General features: G+C 57.8%; 1 protein-coding gene across 1 annotated transcript; it reads right to left on the bottom strand.

Moving 5' to 3' along the window:
• Positions 1–543: 543 nt before the first annotated feature.
• LOC145340131 (uncharacterized) lies at positions 544–16,221 on the bottom strand (the record flags this gene model as incomplete). Its single annotated transcript, XM_080184558.1, has 5 exons — positions 544–880; positions 3,692–3,842; positions 5,368–5,570; positions 13,118–13,160; positions 16,108–16,221. Coding segments are annotated over 5 exons (646 nt in total), but the record flags the coding sequence as incomplete, so codon positions are not given.
• Between the last annotated feature and the right edge of the window lie 1,954 nt (positions 16,222–18,175).

Here is an 18,175-nt window from a genome sequence, read left to right as displayed (position 1 = left end):
AGGTGGGAGGGGTTCCAGTCTGCAGGGGTGTGAGGGGGGGAGGGGTTCCAGTCTGCAGGGGTGTGAGGGGGGGAGGGGTCCCAGTCTCCAGGGGTGTGAGGGGGGGAGGGGTCCAGTCTGCAGGGGCGTGAGGTGGGAGGGGTTCCAGTCTGCAGGGGCGTGAGGGGGGAGGAGCTGCAGTCTGCAGGGGTGCGAGGTGCGGGGGGTGGGGGGAGAGATGGTTCCAGCCTGCAGGGTGGGAGGGTGGGGAAGTGGGGGGGTTCCAGCCTGCAGGGGTGCGAGGTGGGGGGGGGGGGGGATGGTTCCAGCCTGCAGGGGTGTAGTGGAATGCAGTGATGAGCTGCATTGGTTGTGATGTCTCACAATGAGATGTTTGGGTCATGCCGCTTTCAGAGATACTGAGGGCTGAGCTCGGGATCCTGTATCGAGACGAGTTATCACCCAGCCTGTATCTGAAGGCAATCGTGACTCTCGCTGGGAGCGATATATTCCGAAAGAAGGCGACAGTCTTCCTCCTAATCCGTCACCAAAACCGGCTGCCAAAACATTTCAAAATCCTTGCCTTTATTCCAACATTACAGACAGCAAAGATAGCTCACAAACTGACCGACCGTCTCCCCCGCCAACACCCGTTACAAACATCGCAAAATAAATTACACCAAAGCCAATAAATACATCAATAAATTCTAACAAACAGACGCACGACAGGTCCTCCTGACCTCAGTGCGGTGACGCTCCCACCTTGCTACACCGAATCCTGCAGGAAGTTAAATGGCCGCTCTTCCTCTTCAGCCTCTGTACGGTAACAAGGCAGGAATGGGATATCCCACCAAGCAGGGTGCTGTCCCGGGACCGTAAAATTCCACCGAGGCTGGAAAAACTGCGCAGAGAACATCATCGTTACCTCACAATCACCAGGCACAGAGTTCCACAGTCACTTCACCGCAGTGTTAATGTAATCCGACTTGTGACAACGATAAATAAACTTTAAGAGACAAGACTTTCAAAGAAGAATGAGACACAGAGGTCAGTGAGAGCGTGCCCCTCCACCCGGATAAACCTGTACCTGGGGTCAGCATTGCAGATGTCAGGGCAGCTTTCTCGAAGGACAGCCCGCGGAAACTGACCGGCCCGGGTGGGGTACCCGGACGTGCACTCAGATCCTGCGTGGATCAGCTGGCGGGGGTATTCACAAACACCTTCAACCTCTCTCTACCACAATCTGAGCTCCCTATCTGCTCCAAGAAGGCGACCATCATCCCAGGACCTCAGAAAGGCAGCGTGGCTTCAGGACAATCGGCCGGTGGCTCTGACAGCCATCAATATGAAGTGCTTAGACATGGCTCGAATCAATTCCAGCCTCCCGGAATACCTGGAGCCACTACAGTTTGCCGACCACCACAACAGGTCCACAAGCAGGTGCCATTTCCCTGGCCCCCAACCCTGGAACACCTGGATAACAAGGACACCTAATGTCAGACTCCTATTTATTGACTACAGCTCAGGCTTCAACACCATTATTCCCACAAAACTCATCTCCAAATTCCATGGCCTGGGCCTCGGCATCTCCCTCTGCGACTGGATCCTGAACTTCCTGACCCACAGACCATAATCAGTCAGGATAGGCAACAACACCTCCTCCATGATCATCCTCAGCACCAGTGCCACACAAGGCTGTGTTCTCAGCACCCTACTATACTCCTTATACACCTATCACTGTGCGGACAAATTCCCCTCCAATTCCATTTTCAAGTTTGCTGATGACACCACCGGAATGGGTCGGATCTCAAACAATGACAAGAGTACAGGAATGAGGTAGAGAATCTGGTGAACCGGTGCGGTGACAATAATCTCTCCCTCAATGTCAACAAAACGAAAGAGATTGTCATCGACTTCATGAAGTGTAAAGGAGAACATGCCCCTGTCTACATCAACGGGGATAAAGTAGAAATGGTCGAGAGTTTCAAGTTTTTAGGTGTCCAGGTCACCACCAACCTGTCCTGGTCCCCCCATGTCAACACTATAGTTAAGAAAGCCCCACCAACGCCTCTATTTCTCAGAAGACTAAGGAAATTTGGCATGTCTGCTACGACTGTCACCAACTTTTACAGATGCCCCATAGAAAGCATTCTTTCTGGTTGTATCACAAGTTGGTCTGGGCTCCTGCTCTGCCCAAGACCACAAGGAATGACAAAAGATCATGAATGTAGCCCAATCCATCACACAAACCAGCCTCCCATCCATTGACACTGTCTACACTTCCCGCTGCCTCGGGAAAAGCAGCCAGTATAATTAAGGACCCCACAAACCCCGGACATTCTCTCTTCCACCTTCTTCCATCAGGAAAAGGATACAAAAATCTGAGGTCACGTACCGACCGACTCAAGAACAGCTTCTTCCCTGCTGCTGTCAGACTTTTGAATGGATCTACCTCACATTAAGTTGATCTTTTTCTACACCCTCGCTGTGACTGTAACACTACATTCTGCACCTTCTCCTTGCCTTCTCTATAAATGGTTTACTTTGTCTGTATAGCATGCAAAAAACAACACTTATACTGTGTCCCAGTACATGTGACAACAATAAATCAAATCAATATTGTGACCACAAATGCTCAATTATAAACAAACAATCACTAAAACATTTTAAAAACGCCAGAAAATTGCGGAGAAAAGCAAAAACATTCGAAAGAATCTGGAAGAAAAAAATCCAAACTTTCTCTGGAGAATCTCAATCCAAACCAACTCAAATCAAGACAGGACTTATCACTTTTTAAACAAGCTAACCTCAAAGTGAGACCATCACATATTCGAAGGACAGGTACAGCACGGGGTTAGATACAGAGTAAAGCTCCCTCTACACTGTTCCCCATCAAACACTCCCAGGACAGGTACAGCACGGGGTTAGATACAGAGTAAAGCTCCCTCTACACTGTCCCCCCATCAAACACTCCCAGGGGAGGTACAACACAGGGTTAGATACAGAGTAAAGCTCCCTCTACACTGTCCCCCCATCAAACACTCCCAGGGGAGGTACAACACAGGGTTAGATACAGAGTAAAGCTCCCTTCAAAATGCCCCCATCAAATGCTCCCTCGGCGCTGACCCCCTGACAGCGCGGCGCTCCCTCGGCGCTGACCCCCTGACAGCGCGGCGCTCCCTCGGCGCTGACCCCCTGACAGCGCGGCGCTCCCTCGGCGCTGACCCCCTGACAGCGCGGCGCTCCCTCGGCGCTGACCCCCTGACAGCGCGGCGCTCCCTCGGCGCTGACCCTCTGACAGCGCGGAGCTCCCTCGGCGCTGACCCTCTGACAGTGCGGCGCTCCCTCGGCACTGACCCTCTGACAGTGCGGCACTCCCTCGGCGCTGACCCTCTGACAGTGCGGCGCTCCCTCGGCACTGACCCTCTGACAGTGCGGCACTCCCTCGGCGCTGACCCTCTGACAGGGCGGCGCTCCCTCGGCGCTGACCCTCTGACAGTGCGGCGCTCCCTCGGCGCTGACCCCCTGACAGTGCGGCGCTCCCTCGGCGCTGACCCCCTGACAGGGCGGCGCTCCCTCAGTACTGAAACTGGGATTGTCATACAGGGTTATGAGCTCATATCTGGAATCCGGGGCCCCACGTGTGGAACAGCCGAATAATTAGCATTCTAAATGAGAACAGAATCTGAAGCTAGTAATCAGCAGCCTGTACCAACTGCCGATCTTCCAGATCAGTATTGTTGGAAAGGTCTTCAGTCCTGGGATTGTTGGCCGGTTGTAGGATTGGACTGATCTTCTCCCACTCCTCGTTCTCCTGGGTCGGGCACGGAGATCTGTTCGCACCCCATTTCTGAATTTTCAGCCTGAGGACACAAGAGAGCAGTTACAGAGTCAAACCGGAACAAAATTCCCAGCAAATCCACCAAAGGGTCAAGGGGAACACGGCAGAGGGAGAGGGCTAAGAGAGAGCGAGCGTGGAGCAGCACGGTGACACAGTGGGTTAGCACTGCTGTCTCACAGCGCCAGGGACCTGGGTTCAATCCCAGCGGCACGGTGACACAGTGGGTTAGCGCTGCTGCCTCACAGGGACCCGGGTTCAATCCCAGCGGCACGGTGACACAGTGGGTTAGCGCTGCTGTCTCACAGTGCCAGGGACCCGGGTTCAATCCCAGCGGCACGGTGACACAGTGGGTTAGCGCTGCTGCCTCACAGCGCCAGGGACCCGGGTTCAATCCCAGCGGCACGGTGACACAGTGGGTTAGCGCTGCTGCCTCACAGCACCAGGGACCCACATTCGATTCCCAGCTCGTGTCACACCTGTGCGGAGTCTGCACGATCTCCCCGTCAATTACGACATGTGTGCCTTCATCAGCTGGGGAATTGATTTAAAAAATTGGCAAGTCATGTTACAGCTGTACAGAACCTTGGTGAGGCGGCACTTGGTCGCCACACTACCAGAAGGATGCGGAGGCTTTGGAGAGAGGACAGAAAAGATTTACCAGGATGTTGCCTGGTATGGAGGGCATTAGCTATGAGGAGAGGTTGGAGAAACTTGGTTTGTTCTCACTGGAGCGACGGAGGTTGAGGGGAGACCTGATAGAAGGCTACAAGATTATGAGAGGCACGGACAGAGTGGATAGTCAGAAGCTTTTCCCCAGGGTGGAAGAGTCAATTACTGGGGGGGGCACAGGTTTAAGGTGCGAGGGGCAAGGTTTAAAGGAGATGTACGAGGCAGATTTTTTACACAGAGGGGGGTGGGTGCCTGGAACTCACTGCCGGGGGGAGGGAGTGGAAGCGGATACGATAGTGAGTTTTAAGGAACATCTTGACAAATCCTTGAATAGGATGGGAATAGAGGGATATGGTCCCCGGAACGGTAGGGGGTTTTAGTTCAGTCGGGGGCAGCATGGTCGGTGCAGGCTTGGAGGGGCCGAAGGGCCTGTTCCTGTGCCGGAATTTTCTTTTCTTTGTATCTGTGTGGGTTTCCTCCGGGTGCTCCGGTTTCCTCCCACAGTCTGAAAGACGTGCTGGTGAGGGTGCATTGGGTTGTGCTAAATTCTCCCTCAGTGTCACCTGAACAGGCGCCAGAGTGTGGGCGGCAAGGGAGGATTTTCTCAGTAACTTCATTGCAGTGTTAATGTAGGACTTACTTGTGACACTAATGAGGAAGTGGCAGTCAGAGGAGGTGGAGAGAGAGGATGGCAGTGACAGTGCAGGGAGAAGGGGGGGTGCACTGGTGAGAGGGCAGGTTCGACAGTCAGGGTACAGTGGTGGGGTGTGAGCACTGATACGATATCACTCCAGGATAGAGAGAGAGAGAGAGAGAGAGAGTGGGCGGGGGGCGCGGGGGGACAGACATTGCACAAAGCAGAGGCTGTGTCTCCTTACTGATCGATGACCCTCTGTCTTCGCTTCAGCTCCTCTTGGTGATAGATGACGGCCATCACACGTCTCTCACCGGCCGCCCTCCTCCTCCCTTTCCTCTTTCCATACAGCTCTCTGGGTGAAGGAAGCCTGCCTAGGTCCAGGGTAGAAGTAGAACAGCGAATGTCCCGTTCCACACTCGGTCTCTGAGCAGCCTGACTGCTGAACTGGAGACAGAGACAAAGACAGAGAGAGGGGGAGAGAGAGACAGACAGACAGAGAGAGGGGGAGAGAGAGACAGACAGACAGAGAGAGGGGAGAGACAGACAGACAGACAGAGAGAGGGGAGAGACAGACAGAGAAGACACAGACAGACAGAGAGAGGGGAGATACAGACAGAGAAGACACAGACAGACAGAGAGAGGGGAGAGACAGACAGACAGAGGGGAGAGACAGACAGAGAAGACACAGACAGACAGAGAGAGACAGTGTTTTTAAATAGTGGGCAATTAAGTTGGCAAGAAGAGGCCGCAAAGGAATATCGCAGGGTTGAATGAGTGGACAAACATTTGGCAAAGAGTATATTGTGGATAACAGTGAGAGTGGCCACACTGGCAGGAAGAGTGAAAAAGCAGTTTTCAATTTGAACTGCAGACTCGGGCAGACAGGGTGCCCAGTACATCTTGGAAGCACGGTGACACAGTGGGTTAGCGCTGCTGTCTCACAGCGCCAGGGACCCGGGTTCAATCCCAGCGGCACGGTGACACAGTGGGTTAGCGCTGCTGTCTCACAGCGCCAGGGACCCGGGTTCAATCCCAGCGGCATGGTGACACAGTGGGTTAGCGCTGCTGCCTCACAGCGCCAGGGACCCAGGTTCAATCCCAGCGGCATGGTGACACAGTGGGTTAGTGCTGCTGCCTCACAGCGCCAGGGACCCGGGTTCAATCCCAACAGCACGGTGACACAGTGGGTTAGCGCTGCTGCCTCACAGCGCCAGGGACCCGGGTTCAATCCCTGCGGCACGGTGACACAGTGGGTTAGCGCTGCTGCCTCACAGGGACCCGGGTTCAATCCCAGCGGCACGGTGACACAGTGGGTTAGCGCTGCTGCCTCACGGCGCCAGGGACCGGGGTTCAATCCCAGCGGCACGGTGACACAGTGGGTTAGCGCTGCTGCCTCACAGCGCCAGGGACCCGGGTTCAATCCCAGCGGCACAGTGACACAGTGGGTTAGCGCTGCTGCCTCACGGCGCCAGGGACCCGGGTTCAATCCCAGCGGCACGGTGACACAGTGGGTTAGCGCTGCTGCCTCACGGCGCCAGGGACCCGGGTTCAATCCCAGCGGCACAGTGACACAGTGGGTTAGCGCTGCTGCCTCACAGCGCCAGGGACCCGGGTTCAATCCCAGCGGCACGGTGACATAATGGGTTAGCGCCGCTGTCTCACAGCGCCAGAGACCCGGGTTCAATCCCAGCGGCACAGTGACACAGTGGGTTAGTGCTGCTGTCTCACAGCGCCAGGGACCCGGGTTCAATCCCAGCAGCACAGTGGGTTAGTGCTGCTGTCTCACAGCGCCAGAGACCCGGTTCAATCCCAGCGGCACAGTGACACAGTGGGTTAGTGCTGCTGTCTCACAGCGCCAGGGACCCGGGTTCAATCCCAGCGGCACAGTGGGTTAGTGCTGCTGTCTCACAGCGCCAGGGACCCGGGTTCAATCCCAGCGGCACAGTGGGTTAGTGCTGCTGTCTCACAGCGCCAGAGACCCGGTTCAATCCCAGCGGCACAGTGACACAGTGGGTTAGTGCTGCTGTCTCACAGCGCCAGGGACCCGGGTTCAATCCCAGCGGCACAGTGGGCTAGCGCTGCTGTCTCACAGCGCCAGGGACCCGGGTTCAATCCCAGCGGCACGGTGACACAGTGGGTTAGCGCTGCTGTCTCACGGCGCCAGGGACCCGGGTTCAATCCCAGTGGCACGGTGACACAGTGGGTTAGCGCTGCTGCCTCACAGCGCCAGGGACCCAGGTTCAATCCCAGCGGCACGGTGACACAGTGGGTTAGCGCTGCTGCCTCACAGCGCTAGGGACCCGGGTTCGATTCCCGGCTTTGGGTCACCGTCTGTGCGGAGTCTGCACATTCTCCCTGTGTCTGCGTGGGTTTCCTCCGGGTGCTCCGGTTTCCTCCCACAGTCTGAAAGACGTGCTGGTTAGGGTGCATTGGGCCGTGCTAAATTCTCCCTCAGTGTAAACCGAACAGGAGCCGGAGTGTGGGCGACTAGGGGATTTTCACAGTAACTTCATTGCAGTGTTAATGTAAGCCTTACTTGTGACACGAATAACTTTTTTAAAAAAATCACAAACTTAGCATGCATGTAAAGAAAATAATTAGTAAGGCAAGTGGATTGCAGAATCCCCACACTACAGAATAGGCCATTTGGCCCATCGAGGCTGCACAAACTTTCTGACAGAGGCTCTTCCCCAAGCCCTCTCCCCCACCCTATCCCATAACCCCACATACTTAGCATGGCCAATTCACAATCCCCCTAATCTTTGGACTGTGGGAGGAAACCAGAGCACCCGGACAAAACCCACGCAGACAAGGGGAGAACATGCAGACCCCGCACAGACAGTGACCCAAGCCAGGAATCGAACCCGGGTCCCTGGAGCTGTGAGGCAGCAGCGCTAACCCACTGTGTCACCGTGCCGCTGGGATTGAACCCAGGTCCCTGTGAGGCAGCAGCGCTAACCCACTGTGTCACCGTGCCGCTGGGATTGAAGCTGGGTCCCTGGCGCCGTGAGGCAGCAGCGCTAACCCACTGTGTCACCGTGCCGCTGGGATTGAACCCGGGGCCCTGGCGCTGTGAGACAGCAGTGCTAACCCACTGTGTCACCGTGCCGCTGGGATTGAACCTGGGTCCCTGGCGCTGTGAGGCAGCAGCGCTAACCCACTGTGTCACCGTGCTGCTGGGATTGAACCCAGGTCCCTGGCGCTGTGAGACAGCAGCGCTAACCCACTGTGTCACCGTGCCGCTGGGATTGAACCTGGGTCCCTGGCGCTGTGAGGCAGCAGCGCTAACCCACTGTGTCACCGTGCCGCTGGGATTGAACCCGGGTCCCTGGCGCTGTGAGGCAGCAGTGCTAACCCACTGTGTCACCGCGCCGCTGGGATTGAACCCAGGTCCCTGGCGCTGTGAGACAGGAGCGCTAACCCACTGTGTCACCGTGCCGCTGGGATTGAACCCGGGTCCCTGGCCCTGTGAGGCAGCAGCGCTAACCCACTGTGTCATTGAGTGTCATTGTGGAGGGCCAGGTCATTGAGTGTCTTAAAGACACTCAATGGCCTGGCCCTCCACAGCCTTCTGCAGCAAAGAGTTCCACACATTCCCCACTCTCTGGCTGAAGAAATTCCTCCTCATCTCTGTTTTAAAGGATCATCCCTTTAGCCTGAGGTTGTTGAAGTCGGAATGTTTTACTGCAGTTGTTCAGGACCCATCTGTAATATTATGCCCAGTTTTAGTCTCTTCTTCTGAAAAAGGATATAACTCTGTTGAGAGCAGTTCACGCAAGGTTCTCTTGACTCAATCCTCGCACCAAGGGATTACTTTATGAGGAAAGAGACTCCCTCTCCGTCTCCCCCTCACCAAGGTGACCCCCAGTGTGTTAGTGTAAGTGTGTCTGGGGGCAGAGTGCAGTTCTCTTTGCGATAGTGAGAGGCCCCGCCTGGTGGACATCACTGTATATGTCATGCTGCTGTCAAACCCTCAGAACAACCTTCACTCATCGTTCACAATCTGCTCAGCAACCAGTACTGTTTGATCATTGTTCTTTTCTAAAGTTTATTTATTAGTGTCACCAGTAAGGCTTACATTAACACTGCAATGAAGTTACTGTGAATATTCCCCTCATCACAATTCAGGTGACAATGAGGGGGAATTTAGCACAGCCAACACCCTAACCAGCACATCTTTCAGACTGTGGGAGGAAACCGGAGCACCCAGAGGAAACCCATGCAGACACAGGGAGAACATGCAGACTCCAAACAGACAGTGACCCAAGTCAGGAATCGAACCCGGGTGCCTGCCGCTGTGAGGCAGCAGTGCTAACCCACTGTGTCACCGTGCCACTGGATTTGAACCCAGGTCCCTGGCGCTGTGAGGCAGCAGCGCTAACCCACTGTGTCACCATGCCGCTGGGATTGAACCCGGGTTCCTATGAGGCAGCAGCGCTAACCCACTGTGTCACCATGCCGCTGGGATTGAACCCGGGTCCCTGTGAGACAGCAGCGCGAACCCACTGTGTCACCGTGCCGCTGGGATTGAACCCGGGTCCCTGGCGCTGTGACGCAGCAGCGCTAACCCACTGTGTCACCGTGCCACTGGGATCGAACCTGGGTCCCTGGCGCTGTGAGACAGCAGTGCTAACCCACTGTGTCACCGTGCCGCTGGGATTGAACCCGGGTCCCTGGCGCTGTGAGACAGCAGCGCTAACCCACTGTGTCACCGTGCCACTGGGATTGAACCCGGGTCCCTGGCGCTGTGAGACAGCAGCGCTAACCCACTGTGTCACCGTGCCACTGGGATTGAACCCGGGTCCCTGGCGCTGTGAGACAGCAGCGCTAACCCACTGTGTCACCGTGCCACTGGGATTGAACCCGGGTCCCTGGCGCTGTGAGACAGCAGCGCTAACCCACTGTGTCACCGTGCCACTGGGATTGAACCCAGGTCCCTGGCGCTGTGAGGCAGCAAGGAGGGGGAGGGTCACAGTTTAAAAATAAGAGGTCTCCCATGGAAGACAGAATTAACGAGAGATGTTTTTCTCTCAGAGGATGGTGGATCTCTTTCAGGGGAGGGGCAGGGAGAGCAGTAGAGACAATCTTTTTATTTAAAACATTCATCCAAATACACCATAATTTCCCAACTATAAACCAGGAAACATTGCAACTTCACAATCCATCTGGGTCCTTTAGGGAAGGAAATCTGCCGTCCTTACCCTGGTCTGGCCTACATGTGACTCCAGAGTCACAGCAACATGGTTGACTCTCAACTGCCCTCCATGGATAATTAGGGATGGGTAATAAATGCTGGCCCAGACAGCGACGCCCGTGTCCCAGGAATGAATTTTAAAAAAGCAGAAGGCCATTTGGCCCCTCGAACCTCAAGACCATGGCTGCTCTGATGTAACATGAACCCCACATTCTGCCGACCCCCAATAACCTTTCACCCCCTTTTTTTTGTTTTTATTCCAATTCAATCCAACCAAGTCCCAGCAAGTTGGGACATTCCCGATCCAAGCTGACAAGACAGGGCTCTCACCTCCTGTCCTGGGCTTGATCTACATGATCCAAGCTGATTGGAGTAGGTATAGCTCCCCCTTGAAGGCTTGATCTCATTTGCACCTCAGCCAAAAGAATCTGTCCTGACCTGCCTTAAAAATATTTCTTTCCCCAGCCTCTACTGCTCTCTACCCCCGGGACGTAACCCCGGAAGGTGAAGCCCCGTTAGCCCAAACCCACCAAGTCAAAACCCCCAAGGCAAAGTCGCAGACGGTTACAGATCATTTGTGATGGACCCCAGTCTCATTTGAAATATTATTCATCCCTGGGACATGGGCGCCGCTGGCTGGGCCAGCATTTATTGCCCATCCCTAGTTGCCCCTTGGAGGGCAGTTGAGAGTCACCCACATTGCTGTGTCTCTGGAGTCACATGTAGGCCAGACCGGGGTAAGGACGGCAGATTTCCTTCCCTAAAGGGAACCAGATGGGTTTTTCCGACAATGGGTCATCAGGAGATTCTTAATTCCAGATATTTTTTATTGAATTCACCATCTGCCGTGGGTGGCATTCGAACCCGGGTCCCCCAGAAACGAGCTGAGTTTCTGGTTTACTGATAATCCCACGAGGCCAGCGGCTGCGCCTGCTCCTGATCCGTATGTCTGTCAGTGATTTAAATGTCAGATGTTGTCTCCCCCACCTCGCTATGGGATCCTGCCCACCCTCTCCCCACCACGGGCTCCCCCTCCCTCCCGCCACTGCGGGCTCTACCCCCCCCCCCAGTCTCCGCTGCAGCCCCCCCCCACATTGTGCCCCTACTGTGGGCTTACCCCCCCCCACCCCACTCCCCCTGCTGTGGGCTCACCTCCACACCCCACTCCCCCTGCTGCGGGCTCCCCCTTCCCTCCCCCTGCTGTGGGCTCACCACCCCCCGCAACCCCACTCCCCCTGCTGCGGGCTCACCCCCCCCCCCCACCCCACTCCCCCTGCTGTGGGCTCACCTCCACACCCCACTCCCCCTGCTGCGGGCTCCCCCTTCCCTCCCCCTGCTGTGGGCTCACCACCCCCCCGCAACCCCACTCCCCCTGCTGCGGGCTCACCCCTCCCTCCCCCTGCTGTGGGCTCACCACCCCCCGCAACCCCACTCCCCCTGCTGCGGGCTCACCCCCCCCCCACCCCACTCCCCCTGCTGCGGGCTCACCCCCCCCCCACCCCACTCCCCCTGCTGCGGGCTCACCCCCCCCCCACCCCACTCCCCCTGCTGCGGGCTCACCCCCCCCCCACCCCACTCCCCCTGCTGCAGGCTCACCCCCCGCAACCCCACTCCCCCTGCTGCGGGCTCACCCCCCCCCACCCCACTCCCCCTGCTGCGGGCTCACCCCCCCCCCCCCCACCCCACTCCCCCTGCTGCGGGCTCACCCCCCCCCCCACCCCACTCCCCCTGCTGCGGGCTCACCCCCCGCAACCCCACTCCCCCTGCTGCGGGCTCACCCCCCGCAACCCCACTCCCCCTGCTGCGGGCTCACCCCCCCCCCCCACCCCACTCCCCCTGCTGCGGGCTCACCCCCCCCCCCACCCCACTCCCCCTGCTGCGGGCTCACCCCCCGCAACCCCACTCCCCCTGCTGCGGCTCACCCCCCCCCCCCCACCCCCCTCCCCCTGCTGCGGGCTCACCCCCCCCCCCCACCCCACTCCCCCTGCTGCGGGCTCACCCCCCCCCCCACCCCACTCCCCCTGCTGCGGGCTCACCCCCCCCCCCACCCCACTCCCCCTGCTGCGGGCTCACCCCCCCCCCCACCCCACTCCCCCTGCTGCGGGCTCACCCCCCGCAACCCCACTCCCCCTGCTGCGGGCTCACCCCCCCCCACCCCACTCCCCCTGCTGCAGGCTCACCGCCCCCCCCCCACCCCACTCCCCCTGCTGCGGGCTCACCGCCCCCCCCACCCCACTCCCCCTGCTGCGGGCTCACCGCCCCCCCCACCCCACTCCCCTGCTGCGGGCTCACCCCCACCCCCCCCCCCAACTCCTCTTGCTGTGGGCTCACCACCCCCCGCAACCTCACTCCCCCTGCTGCGGGCTCACCACCCCCCCCACCCCACTCCCCCTGCTGCGGGCTCACCCCCCCCCCACCCCACTCCCCCTGCTGCGGGCTCACCCCCCCCCACCACCCCACTCCCCCTGCTGCAGGCTCACCCCCCCCGACCCCACTCCCCCTGCTGTGGGCTCACCCCCACCCCACTCCCCCTGCTGCGGGCTCACCCTGACCCCACTCCCCCTGCTGCGGGCTCCCCCCCACCCCACTCCCCCCGCCCACTGCGGGCTCCCCCCCCACCCCACTCCCCCCGCCCGCTGTGGGCTCCGCCCCCCACCCAGGCTCCCCTGCTGCAATCTGACACTTCCCCGTCACTTCCTTGCAGCCTCCCCACACAGACCCCACGGGATGCTCACTGCATTGTGGTTCCCACTCATCCCAATATCTGGCCGGGGGGGGGGGGGGCGCTGCTGCTTACCAGTCTTGGAGGAGCCTCTTCATACACTTCCATCCAATGGGGGCTGCAAAACACAACCACAGTGGGGGGTGGGGGGGTTAACAATCTGCAGGGAAACGCTGTTCAAAATCAGAGCTCCCTGTCCCCCAACCCCCTCCGCCACCAATCACTGCAACCTGCTCCCCACTCCAGACTGCAACCCACTCCTCTCCCACCATCCCCACCCCAACCTATACCCCCCACTCACTCGGACCCCCCAACAGAACGTGCTGGGGTAGAGGGGCTAGATATTCTCTGCTAACTCACCCAACATACCGCTTCACATCGCAGCGAATGTGTATCTCAGGAAATGGTGTCCATCATCCCGTTATGGTTTTAAAAGTTTATTTATCAATGTCACAAATAGGCTTGTATTAACACTGCAATGAAGTTACTGTGAAAATCCCCTAGTCGCCCACACTCCAGCGCCGGTTCGGGTTACACTGAGGGAGAATTTAGCACGGCCCAATGCACCCTAACCAGCATGTCTTTCAGACTGTGGGAGGAAACCGGAGCACCCAGAGGAAACCCACGCAGACACAGGGAGAATGTGCAGACTCCACACAGACAGTAACCCAAACCGGGAATCGAACCGGATCCCTGGCACTGTGAGGCAGCAGTGCTAACCCACTGTGCCAGCCTGTTACACACACACACAGACCGTACAGGAGCTGACACTGACACACACGGACTGTACAGGAGCTGACACTGACACACACGGACTGTACAGGAGCTGACACTGACACACACGGACTGTACAGGAGCTGACACTGACACACACGGACTGTACAGGAGCTGACACTGACACACACAGACTGTACAGGAGCTGACACTGACACACACGGACGTACAGGAGCTGACACTGACACACACACGGACCGCACAGGAGCTGACACTGACACACACGGACCGTACAGGAGCTGACACTGACACACACACACGGACCGTACAGGAGCTGACACTGACACACACACACGGACCGTACAGGAGCTGACACTGACACACACAGACCGTACAGGAGCTGACACTGACACACACACACGGACCGTACAGGAGCTGACACTGACACACACGGACCGTACAGGAGCTGACACTGACACACACACGGACCGCACAGGAGCTGACACTGACACACACACACGGACCGCACAGGAGCTGACACTGACACACACGGACCGTACAGGAGCTGACACTGACACACACGGACCGTACAGGAGCTGACACTGACACACACACACGGACCGTACAGGAGCTGACACTGACCACCACACATGCGCACACACTCACACGCCAGGCTGTTTTTCCTCGTTCCTGAGCCAGGATGTAAAGGGAGCTGGGGTGGGGTTTGAAGCGGATGGCCAGCGACACCACTCAGCTAAGGATAGACCCCCAAGAGAAGGTGGAATGGAGGGAGGGTCTACTCCAGATTCACACCCCCACTCTCCCTCTGACATGCCACTGAGCCCCCTCTCACTTCATACCCAAGTTCCCTTTCTGCCCAAACTCAGTCCTTCAGCAAATTTACACCCTCCCTCCTTTCCTCTCCCCCCACTCCTCCTCCCTAACCCCCCCCACCCCCACTCCTCCTCCTCCTCCTAACCCCCCCACCCTCACTCCTCCTCCCTAACCCCCCCACCCCCACTCCTCCTCCCTAACCCCCCCCACCCCCACTCCTCCTCCCTAACCCCCCCCACCCCCACTCCTCCTCCCTAACCCCCCCCACCCCCACTCCTCCTCCCTAACCCCCCCCACCCCCACTCCTCCTCCCTAACCCCCCCCACCCCCACTCCTCCTCCCTAACCCCCCCCACCCCCACTCCTCCTCCCTAACCCCCCCACCCCCACTCCTCCTCCCTAACCCCCCCCACCCCCACTCCTCCTCCCTAACCCCCCCCACCCCCACTCCTCCTCCCTAACCCCCCCCACCCCCACTCCTCCTCCCTAACCCCCCCCACCCCCACTCCTCCTCCCTAACCCCCCCCACCCCCACTCCTCCTCCCTAACCCCCCCCCACCCCCACTCCTCCTCCCTACCCCCCCCACCCCCACTCCTCCTCCCTAACCCCCCCCCACCCCCACTCCTCCTCCCTAACCCCCCCACCCCCACTCCTCCTCCCTAACCCCCCCCCCACCCCCACTCCTCCTCCCTAACCCCCCCCCACCCCCACTCCTCCTCCCTAACCCCCCCCCACCCCCACTCCTCCTCCCTAACCCCCCCCCACCCCCACTCCTCCTCCCTAACCCCCCCCACCCCCACTCCTCCCTCCCTAACCCCCCCCCACCCTCCACCCCTCCTCCCTAACCCCCCCACCCTCCACCCCTCCTCCCTAACCCCCCCCACCCTCCACCCCTCCTCCCTAACCCCCCCACCCTCCACCCCTCCTCCCTAACCCCCCCACACTCCACCCCTCCTCCCTAACCCCCCCCCACCCTCCACCCCTCCTCCCTAACCCCCCCCACCCTCCACCCCTCCTCCCTAACCCCCCCACCCTCCACCCCAACCCCCCCACCCTCCACCCCTCCTCCCCTAACCCCCTCCTCCCTAACCCCCCACCCTCCACCCCTCCTCCCTAACCTCCCCCACCCTCCACCCCTCCCCCCACTCCTCCCTCCCCCCCACTCCTCCCCCCTGCCCCCCTCCACCCCTCCTCCCCCCCTCCTCCTCCCTCCCCCCCTCCTCCCTCCCACTCCTCCTCCCTCCCCCCACTCCTCCCCCCACTCCTCCCCCTCCACTCCTCCCCCTCCCGGTGCTCGTTACTCCAGCTCTGGGGTACAGCAGTGACAGGGAGCTGGGGATGGAGGGAGATCACAGATTCCGACCCAGATGAACCTGAACACATTCTGCTCAGGGGAAGCCTGCTACAAACTGTGTTCAATGTCCCAGCACACAGACTCTTCAATCTCCAGTGGCACTGGCCAGTGACACACAGCCCTACCCCCACCCCCCCCTCCACCGCCCCAAGCCCAGAGTTACCCTGTGGGCTGGAGTGAATGCACGAGATCCAGGGCACAAGCCCAGTTCCTCACAACTGGAGACTGAGGTCGAATCTCAGCTTCTGCTTCATATCTGCTGACTGTCTGTGAACGTCTGCAAGGGTTAGAAATCAACAGAGAGAGTGAGGCAGTGAGAAAAAGAGAGCGCGAGGCAGAGTGTGAGGTGGGGGCAGAGAGAGGGAGGGAGAAAAACAGAGAGCGCGAGCGAGCTGGGTGGGAGACAGAGAGAGAGCGCGCGGGGGGCAGAGTGAGAGAAACAGAGAGAGTGAAAGTGAGAAAAAGAGAGAGAGAGAGAAAAACAGAGAGAGACAGAGAGAGAGAGCGCGAGCTGGGGGGGTGGAGGGGAGTGAGAAAGGAAGAGAGAATGGAAAAAGAAGAGAGGGAGAGAGTGGGAAAGAGAGTGAAAGAGAGAGTGCGAGGGGGCAGAGAGAGAGAGCGTGAGAAAGAGAGAGTGAGAGAGACCGCGTGAGGGGAAGAGAGAGAGAGCACGCACGCAGGTGGGAGTGAGTGCAAGGGGCAGAGAGAGAGGTGAGGGGAGAGGGAAAGAGCGAGGGGAAAGAGAGAGAGAGAGAAAATATATTAATTGTCAGAATCCATATATTCTTTGTTGTTGAGAATGAGTGAATGTGTGCGCTTCTGCCACAATAATATCCCCCACCCCTATTCTTCCACTGAGCACTTACAATGCAAGATAAAGCTTACATTTCAGTTCTGAGAGTTACATGGCCAGGAAACTCTGTTCCTCTCTGCACACACGCTGCCAGATCCGCTGGGGTTTTCCAGCATTTACTGGTTTTATTTCAGATTTCCAGCATCCGCAGTGTTCCTGCTTTTGCTACATTGCTATAGCACCTTTCACATTCTCAGAAAGACCCAAAACACTCAAAAAAATGTCCCTCAAAGCATGGACAAAATCTGGACATGGCAGTACGAGCGGCCGGTTTCCATGGTGCCTGGTGAGTGATAAACATTGGTCAGAGTACTGGGGAAAACCGCACGACTCTCTGACAGAGTATCTTACCCAGGCCCTCTCCTGCCTTACCCCACACATTCACCGTGGCCAATCCACCTAACCAGCACATCTTTGGCATGGCCAATCTATCCATTTTTATCTGAGTAACAGCAAAATGAACTATTATTTAAATGGTAAAAAAATTGCAGCATGCTGCTGTGCAGAGGGATCTGAGTGTCCTTGTGCAAGAATCACAAGGAGTTGGTTTGCAGGTACAGCAGGGAATGAACAAGGCAAATGGAATTTTATCCTTCATTGCTAGAGGAATGGAGTTTAAAAACAGTGAGATTATGTTACAGCTGTATAAGGTGCTGGTGAGGCCACACCTGGAGTACTGTGTACAGTTTTGATCTCCTTACTTGAGAAAGGATATACTGGCACTGGAGGGGGTGCAGAGGAGATTCACTAGGTTGATTCCGGAGTTGAGAGGGTTGGCTTATGAGGAGAGACTGAGTAGACTGGGGCTATACTCATTGGAATTCAGAAGAATGAGGGGAGATCTTATAGAAGTATATTAGATTATGAAGGGAATAGATAAGATAGGAGCAGGGAAGTTGTTTCCACTGGCGGGTGAAACTAGGACTAGGGGGCATGGCCTCAAAATAAGGGGGAGCAGATTTAGGACTGAGTTGAGGAGGAACTTCTTCACACAAAGGGTTGTGAATCTGTGGAATTCCCTGCCCAGTTGAGGCTCCCTCATTGAATGTTTTTAAGACGGGGATAGATAGATTTTTGAACAGTAAAGGAATTAAGGGTTATGGTGAGCGGGCGGGTAAGTGGAGCTGAGACCATGAAAAGACCAGCCATGATCTTATTGAATGGGGGAGCAGGCTCGAGGGGCCGAATGGCCCACTCCTGCTCCTAGTTCTGACGTTCTAACCCGCACATCTTTGGACACTAAGGGGCAATTTAGCATGGCCAATCCACCCTAACCTGCACATCTTTGGTTGCTAAGGGCCAGAATCGAACCCAGGTCCCTGACACTGTGAGGCAGCAAGGGTAGCCCACTGTGCCAGCCCCCACCCCCTCCTCAGTG

The sequence above is a fragment of the Carcharhinus amblyrhynchos genome, unplaced genomic scaffold (assembly GCF_965287045.1).
Source record: "Carcharhinus amblyrhynchos unplaced genomic scaffold, sCarAmb.v2.hapA scaffold_793, whole genome shotgun sequence".
NCBI classification, from domain to species: domain Eukaryota; kingdom Metazoa; phylum Chordata; class Chondrichthyes; order Carcharhiniformes; family Carcharhinidae; genus Carcharhinus; species Carcharhinus amblyrhynchos.
Note: the sequence above shows the minus strand (reverse complement) of the source record. Positions and strands in the feature narration are given on the sequence as shown.